Source organism: Lucilia sericata, unplaced genomic scaffold, assembly GCF_015586225.1.
Source record: "Lucilia sericata isolate MDLA Ls3-8-SP2 unplaced genomic scaffold, ASM1558622v1 Contig001201F_arrow, whole genome shotgun sequence".
Classification (NCBI taxonomy): Eukaryota; Metazoa; Arthropoda; class Insecta; order Diptera; family Calliphoridae; genus Lucilia; species Lucilia sericata.
This window is the reverse complement of record NW_023995164.1, coordinates 69,139-77,972: the sequence shown is the minus strand read 5'-3', so window position 1 is coordinate 77,972 and position 8,834 is coordinate 69,139. Positions and strand designations below refer to the sequence as shown.

General features: G+C 30.9%; 3 protein-coding genes across 3 annotated transcripts; 1 reads left to right on the top strand and 2 right to left on the bottom strand.

Annotated features, from left to right (window-relative positions):
- Positions 1 to 221: 221 nt before the first annotated feature.
- LOC119610455 (probable protein phosphatase 2C 10) lies at positions 222 to 3,340 on the top strand. The gene has a single exon (XM_037965675.1). The coding sequence runs from the start codon at positions 440 to 442 to the stop codon at positions 1,934 to 1,936; it is 1,497 nt and encodes a 498-aa protein (XP_037821603.1). The 5' UTR covers positions 222 to 439; the 3' UTR covers positions 1,937 to 3,340.
- Position 3,341: 1 nt separating this feature from the next.
- On the bottom strand, positions 3,342 to 5,343 carry LOC119610454 (H/ACA ribonucleoprotein complex non-core subunit NAF1). The gene is made up of 2 exons (XM_037965674.1): positions 5,128 to 5,343; positions 3,342 to 5,065 (listed from the first exon to the last, which is right to left on the bottom strand). Exons 1-2 carry the CDS (start codon positions 5,240 to 5,242, stop codon positions 3,456 to 3,458), a joined length of 1,725 nt encoding a protein of 574 aa, XP_037821602.1. The 5' UTR covers positions 5,243 to 5,343; the 3' UTR covers positions 3,342 to 3,455.
- Positions 5,344 to 6,351: 1,008 nt separating this feature from the next.
- On the bottom strand, positions 6,352 to 7,364 carry LOC119610465 (RWD domain-containing protein 4). The gene is made up of 3 exons (XM_037965687.1): positions 7,126 to 7,364; positions 6,941 to 7,050; positions 6,352 to 6,870 (listed from the first exon to the last, which is right to left on the bottom strand). Exons 1-3 carry the CDS (start codon positions 7,231 to 7,233, stop codon positions 6,462 to 6,464), a joined length of 627 nt encoding a protein of 208 aa, XP_037821615.1. The 5' UTR covers positions 7,234 to 7,364; the 3' UTR covers positions 6,352 to 6,461.
- Positions 7,365 to 8,834: the final 1,470 nt, after the last annotated feature.

Here is an 8,834-nt window from a genome sequence, read left to right as displayed (position 1 = left end):
GTTATTTTTTCCATCAACTACCATTGGCGTTTTAATTGGTGGTTGTTATCGTTTTGTTTTTTAGCAATATTTTTACAAAAACATTCAGAAAAAAATTTGAAAAAGGAAAACTATGTCAACATTTATTGCCGCCAATAGAATTGGCAATTTTTCTCTCGCTTTAGTTCATGGTTTTCAAAAAAATGTAAACAAAACCATACGGTTACTTTTTGACAGCTGTCAATGATAACGTCTCTGTCTAATCTGTGAGCTGTGTTTGTTTTGGTTGAATGAAAAAAAAGATGCTTAAATGCAGAAGAATTTTTTAGTAATCGAAAAAAGAAAAACAAATTACGAATAGTGTTTGTTAAGCGCGTTTAATTACAGTAATAAAATATGTAATGTGTTGAACAATTTGTGTATAAAATATTTGAAAAATTAAAAAAAATATAAACTGAAAATGGCCAGCACTTTGAGTGAAAAAATTGAATCTAAAAATGATATGACACATACGAATAGCTGCTGCAGCAATGTAGCTGAAAAACAATGTAATCACTTAAAATATTTTAAAGAATTTTTACGTGATTTGACGAAAGATGCTGTGACTAATGAAGGAGGCAGCGGTGATTTAGTAGGTAGAGAAGGTGTAAATGTATCATGTAATGGTGGTGGTAGTGGCGGTGTTGAATTACGTCCCTTTATATTGACGCGTTCTAATAATGAAAGTTATGCAGTGGCTAAAGATGAATTGTCCGCCGAAATAATCATGTGTATATGGCAATGGCTCGTTGAGAAAAAATGTCCGGAACACTTTCAAGTGGGTGTTGCACGTTTGGCCGAGGAGGAAATTAATAAAGAACTAAAAAACAAAAAGCTCCAAGAAGATTTAAAAGCTTCTGGTGGCAAACAAGTCGAAGACACCTCTGATCAAACATTACTTGATTTGCTAAAGCTACAAAAATATATACAACAGCAGTTAGATAAGATTCTTCTGAGATTGTGTGACAATTCTAAAGAAGAAAATTTAAAGAATTATGCTGATTGTAGTCGAGAAACGTTATACAATTGCAGTGAGTCCGCTACAAACCGCCACACACCATATGTAGAAGCACATGTCAAAAATAAACCCCGCAAAATGGAGGATCGTCATATCTGTTTGCCACAATTTAGTAATATATATCAACTTGAAAAATCCCTTAGTTTCTATGGCGTTTTTGATGGTCACTCTGGCTCTCTAGCTGCCACATATGCTATTAACCAAATTCCCTACCGGGTCGCTCAACAATTGAATTCCCTACCCAATTCATCTACTCCCGATAGCGATTGCTATAGAGATGCGTTGGAAACTAGTTTTCTGCAAGCTGATCATAATTTCTGCCAGAAACAATTGAGTAGTGGCACAACAGCAGTTTGTGCCCTGCTATTAAAGGATGGCCTTGAAAATTTCAAACATTTATACGTTGCTTGGGTGGGTGATTCAAGATGTCTTTTAGTTTCACCGACAGTGCACTTACAATTGGTAAAACCACACAAACCGGACTCGGCAGATGAAAAGAAACGCATAGAATCAACTGAAACTGGTGGTTCGGTAATATTTGTACAGGGTCAATGGCGCGTTAATGGTATCATCAATGTATCACGTTCTATTGGCGACTATACCGTTAAGGCCGTTATAGCCGAACCTGATATTGTAGATGTACCACTACAACCTTCGCATGATTTTTTGCTATTAGGCTCAGATGGTCTTTGGGATCATGTAAGTGAAAAGGAAATTGTCGATTGTGTATATAAGTCCCTAGCGGACGATGAGCAATGTTTGGAAGATATACCCAAACATTTGATTGAATTAGCCAAAAAAGGTGATTCACAAGACAATATCACTGTTGTTTTAGTTTTGCTCAAAGATCGTCAACAAATTAAAGAACACTTTACAAAAAGTTCAAATAAATCTTCGTAATAGCTACCTATGAATATCGAACAATCTTTTTTTTAATGTAATACTTTAAAAATATACAACATTTAAAATTCGTAATAATTACGAAAGATGTAGAGTACCACCATTTTGGCAAAATAACTTATTTTGAAAGTTGCAATGTATAACTTATAGTCAGTACTTCTCATTAATTCCATTAAATGGTTGGACACTTGTTTGTCCTTTGTAATGTCAATTCAATTTGTGCTATTACGCATTCTTCTCTATCCAATGTAGAAATTACAACCGATAAAGGTGACCCTAAATACAGATTAAAAATTTCTTTTTTTTTTAAGAAATCTTCCGATTTTCTAAATACAACATATGTTTAGAAAATGATTTCGGTATTTGTCCAAATAAGAAGTTTTGCCAAAACATCTACCTATAATTCCTTCTCCGCTATAACCTAATATTACGTTTTAGAACAAATAAAATATGTTAATAACTGAAAGAAATTAACCAAAATATTGGATCAAACGAAATTTGTTTAACAATAAAAACGCAAGTATACAAAATTAATTTAGCTTCAAAATACTGTGCCTACAAATAAAATAAATAATTGTGCAAGAATATTATTAATATTATATGTATTTGTGTATTATTAACACAATAATTAGTTTTTCTATAAAAGTTTGCGTCATAGTTTATTTACTACAAAGAAATATTTGTTGTTCAAATACTATTTCAATACTATATTTGATCTAGTTATTTGATGTAACTACTAACCACAAAACCCTTAAGTTCAATTTTATTTTTTTTTTATAATAAAATTTATATAGAATTTAAAATGTTTCGTAAAATTGTACATAAACTAAAAAACTGTATGTTTTAATTGAAAAAATGTCAACGAAAAGTAAAGAGTTATTTATAGTAATTGTATGTACCGAGTACTTTAAAGTACTTACAACATAATTAATGTTCAAATAGATTTGTTTTTTTTAATATTATTTTAAATGTTTGATTAATAGTAAGATTTTATAAATTATAGCAAACCTCTATTGTATTATTGTTAATGATTTTAATTAGTTACAAAATATATTGCTTAAAAACATACATAATAACAATATTTAGTAAAAACATATAGCATGTTGAAATATTCAACAATCGCTGGGTACTAGAAACTTGGTAAAATAATAAAAAGAAGTTAGTTTTAGTTGTGCCATTTGTGTACCCAGCAATAAATTAACAACCTTCATTCATCCCTCCGTATTCTCCAATAGAATAATAATAAATACTACTCTATATATATAATAAACCAATATGCACCTTAATTATACACTAAACAACTTTTTTTGTACCAAACACAAATATTTATTTATATACTACCATATAACTCTTAATACATATTTATGTACGTAATTCCAATAACAATAAAATATAAACAATACAATTTTTTACAAAAAGAATTATGATTTTTATTTATAATCAAAAGTTCAAGTCATAATACACTCTAGTAGCGTAATTTAGTTTGATCTGCTAAAGATTAATGGTATGTTTAAAAGATTTATTGACTTCCAGGCGGTGGAGGTGGTGTTGATGAGTACTGTTGATGGTGGGCCATATGAGGTGGAGGAGGTCCATGAAGTGTAGGAGGTCTTATACTAAATGTATTTGGCATTAGCTGAGGATTATGTTGGTGTAACATGGGTGGTGCCCCATATTGAGCTGGTTGTGTTGGTGGCGGATATGGCATGTTATGCATAGGAGGCATACCATACATGGGTACATGTGGCAGATATGCTTGAGAAGGTGGTGGCTGATTATGAACTGGTGGCATGCCATAATTAGCTGTAGAAGGCTGATGTGGATAAGACTGTGGATAGTAATTGGAATGCCAAGAGCTGCGATGATGATTAGGATTAGGAGTTCTTTGTTGATTGTGGTGAGGTGGCGCATTGTAGCGTGGTCTATTATTGCCACCACCTCTATTATTATTTCTTTGCTCATTGTAGCGACCCCTTTGTGAGTTATTCGACTGTTGATACCTATTTGTGCTAGCATCTTCATCTTCCATTGTTCTGGGTTTTTTGGTGGGATCATCATTATCCATAGGCCGGTCTTTGTTGCGTAACTGACGTCTGGCCAATTGTTCTTGTTCATCGTCGGAATAATCTAAAAATCTCGGTGGAGGTTCTACATCATTTTCCCATGAGGCATCGGAACCCTTTATTTTCATTAAATTGGATAATATCACATATTGTGTGTATTGGGTTTTAGGAGCTACATACACTACATCACCTACGTTAATTTGTTTCTCTTTGATTTGTTTATTTGAATTAAAACGCACACAATATAGAGGATCTGCCACTTGTCCCAACACATCGAATACTTCACCCAAAACTTTTTGTCCTTTTTCCAAAAATATTACTGTTCCCAAATCTAAGAGAATAGAATTGGGTAAAGCACTAACCAAAAGCAATTGATCAACAACTGAGTGAATTTTGCCAAACTCTATACACTCATCTTCGGGCACTGTTATTTGCAAATCTTGTATGGGGGGTAAATCTTCTAACAACATTTCACCTTTTACTTTTAATCTTGGTGTATTCTTTCTTTTGCCAGTATTGCTGTCTTCATCTTCGTCGTCGTCATCGTCGACAACTTCCATACGTTTTTCAATTGTTTTACGCAACTCACTTAGATACTCAACATCTGACGAATCACTACTGTCATCCGAATCACTATCAGAATCAATCTCAACCACTTGGTTGCGATAATCTTGGTCAATTGGAACTTCTACTACAGATTCATTATCGGAATCATATTGAGCTAATAAACCGAGACCACTTGTGGTTGGTTGTTGATTTGATGACTCCAAAGTGTTAAATGTGGTTTCTTCAGTATTAGCTTCATTTGTTTCACTGGTCTGTATATTTTCATCACTTGTCTCCATTTCATTGCTAGTAGATTTGGTCTCGGCGACAGATTCGTTTTGAATTGTTGTTGCCTGCTCTTGTGGGGTTTGCTTCTTTTCGCTACATTCTTCCACATGGCTGATGTTGTTTGTTTTCTCATTAGCTATTTTAGTGTCAACAGCTTCTTCAGTTCGAGGAGCAATCAATTCTACTTGCAATATTTCTATAGTTTCTTTTGTCGTGGCAGTAGTTTCTTCTTCTGTAAAATATTAACTTTCTTTACAATTCTTCTGTTTATTATAAAATTAATCACAATTTTACCTTTAATTTCTGCCCCATTGGTGTCCGTTGTTACCTGAGGCTCTACAGGTCGATGACTTTGTTCTTCAGTACTTGTTGATTCATTTTTAAGGTTTTCACTATCGTTAGTATCCATTTTAGAATATAATTTATTCTATTTATTCTATTACCACAAGCAAAATCGTATTGAATTTAAAAAATAAATCCAAACAAAAACAACGTGCTTCGCTCGTGGTCAGAGATACAAGCTGATGAAAATTTTCAGCGGCGGCGACGCAACCATATTTTGTCGACGGCTTATTGTAGAAAATACCGGCGGCGGCTTAATTGTCGTCTCAAATTAACTTTTCTACTGGAATTGCCCGTATTAGCGTTTGTTATATGAAAATCTTTGTATAATATTCTGTTATATAGAAAACTTTCTTTACGTACGTTTTTTGTGCAGAAAATGGTCATTATTACAGCTACTGCTATGAAAAATTTAATTTTACAAGCAAAAAAATTGCTTGTAAAATAGTGGCAACTCCGTTCAAATTGGTTGAATACCTGCGCGGACAAATATTAACGGCGACGGCTTAAAATCAGTTATTTTTAAATTTTCAACAATTTTAAATAAATAGAAAGATTAAACATTGGGATTTTTAAAAATCGTGATTGTCTACGATAGTAGGTAATTTTGTATTCTTAATATGTACAATTTTATTTATTTCTCTCGTTATACAAATAATTTTTACGAGATTTATTTTTAAACTGACGAGAACTATTTTTATTTCAACTCTTCATTTTTATTCATTCAACTACATCCAAAGGGAATGAGTTCAAAGAATTGTTAATTTATTAAAATATAACTCAATTTCAAAAAAATAATTAGGGAATGAATTATTTTAGAGCTTTGATGTACATACATACATAGATATGTAAAAAAATAAATATAGTTTAAGGACATTTTAACACAAATAACACTAATGCATCAAGTGCAAGTTCTTTCCTATATCATATTGAAAGCAACAAAAAATTCGAAAATTTATTGTTCTTTTCAATATAAAATATGCAAAAAATATTCGTTCTTATTTAGAGATACAGGCCCTAGTACTGGCTTCAATTTAAACTACTTGGGGACAGTAAATTGCTTGTTATTTCCCGTGAAAAGTTCTCAGAAAATTTTCTAATTTTTATTCATTTTAATTACGTGCAACTTTAAAACCATTTCAATTTACTAAAACTTTATTAAAAGTGTTGATTCCATTAGTACTCAACAAAGTTTATTAACAAAAAAATATATATCGTGAATAAAGTTTGAGGCAGTAAACTGGAGTCTCAGCAATTTCTATCATTATTTTTTATAAAAAATATTTTCAGCTATTTAATGGTTGCAACAGTTGCGTTGTATTCTTTGACGCATTCTGTTCTTCTTTGTAGCCTGTCTGTGACAAATGTTTTACAATATCCACCCAATCCCAACCTCTGGGACGATCTCCCTTATGATCAGCTCTTTCCCATTGTCTACGTTTCTGGGCTTTCGTAAGCTGTTCTTTTTTCGGTTCCTTTTTGGCCGCCTCGGCATTATCTGATATTTGTATTGCACTTACACCTACCTTATCCAAATCTATAGATTGAACGGCTGCATGTTCCGGTTGTTCTGCTGTTAGCTCATCTATACGTTCTTTCAAACATTCGAAGAGAGTGTAGGTCATGCCACAACCTAACCACTGTTCGGCTTCTTCTTTCAGTGCTGTCTGAATTGCTAATTTAACTGGGGCCACTCTAGAATGTATTGTTTAAATAGAAAACGTCATCACTAGGTTTTAAAGTTTTAATGTTATTTACAACTTACAGATTTCTATTGTAAAATGTATCCATATTTATGGTGGGCAATTCATTTGGATAATTTTCACCCCATTTTATTTCAACCAAAAATGATTTGTAATTGTTTTCCTCTCCATACTAGAATATAAAGATATTTTAAAATATGTTTAGTTTTGTTGTTATTGTTATTATAATTATGCATAGTGGTGGAACCTTGTATTGAAAAGTGGTGCTGTTAATTTCTTTAAAAGCCTCGTCACCCTCATAAATAGATTGTAACGCTTCTCGTTCATCTGTTTGCTGCTCCAATGCTTCGGACATTTTATTTAGTTTTTTATTAATAAAAATTTGTCTAAATTATTTAATACATGCAATTTATTATTTTTTGTGATTATTACCAAAAAAAAAACATACAGCTGTTTACGTTGACAGGCACATGCAAGCCGAAAACCATGGTTGCAATTTAATGTACCATATTTTTCGATAACAATTACAAAGAGAAAGAAATGTTTGTTATCGTTGATGATTTTAAGCCGCCACTTTAAAAATAAACGGCGTTGGGTTCCGTTATATGATCAATTTATAAACATATGTATATTTAACTAAATAAAGGACATCTCCAAGAGCACTACAATAGCTGAGAAAATTTTAACTTTAAAAATAGTTTGAGTGCTACATTCGCTATAAAAATCGTTCTGATTTTTAAATATAATTATCTCAAATACATCTTTCTCTAATTGGGTCATCAGAGGTAAAAAATAAGTAAATGAATAAAAAAAAATGTGATCACCTTTATTAATATCGACTTTTATACAAAAAAATGTGATCACCTTTATTAATATCGACTTTTATACAAAAAAATATTTTGTCAATTATAAACTATTATTTTAAATTTTTGTATAAAAAAATGTATAATTATGCATTTTATTTGGAAAGTTTAAAAAACATATAAATATAGTATATACATTTTATATGTATATACATTTTACATTCATACATTCAGAGCTTAGAAAGAATGAATTCTATTTAGAATTATTTAATTTTAATTTGTGTAATTTGGACACATTTGATATGTATACGTACATGTATATAATGTATATCAAATGAAAGGTCCTTCTTTTGATATATGTACATATGTATGTACATTCATATTGAATAAATAAATTTATTCATTTATGTATATATCTGATATATGTTAATAATTCTGGAAAAATCAAAAGTTTATGGATCAATTTAGCTAATATTAAATAGCAAACATCTAGAAAGCATAGCTGATAGAATTAATTAAGAATTGGATCCCGACAAACGGACAGACAGACTAAATACTTTATAGTCGCAAAATTTTATTGTAACAATTACAAACGGAATTAGAGAATAAACTCTTTCGAATATTTGTATTAATTGTTATAATTTTTCTTTGCTATTGATTGTTCTCCTACACTCTTGTAATATTTTACATAAAATACAAATAATATTTTTCAACAAATCGTAAATCTACGTATGTAGGAGTATATTACTCACGGCTTACAACAGAACCCTTAAAGTATTTGGTAGACAAAAATATTTAATAGACATACATATAACGATACCTATATAAATAATTGACAATTGGCATACGTTCCCCCCATAGTGTTTGTGATAACTAGAATGGCTATCGTTTGGAAGAACAAGGTCAACAAGAAGCTCAAATAAGCCTAAGCTTTCAATGAAGACAGCGAGCGATGCCTCATATACATACAAATGTAAATAAACAAAACGTTAAATAGAATTTTGTGTTTCTATAAAAAATGAAATTCAACCTGAAAGATAGATAATGCTTATTTTATATTTAATTTTTCAATTTATAACATGACTTCATTTAAAATGGTTTCTATTAAACAAATATTAAAATGTTTATAAATAAATTTTTACGTTAAAACAAA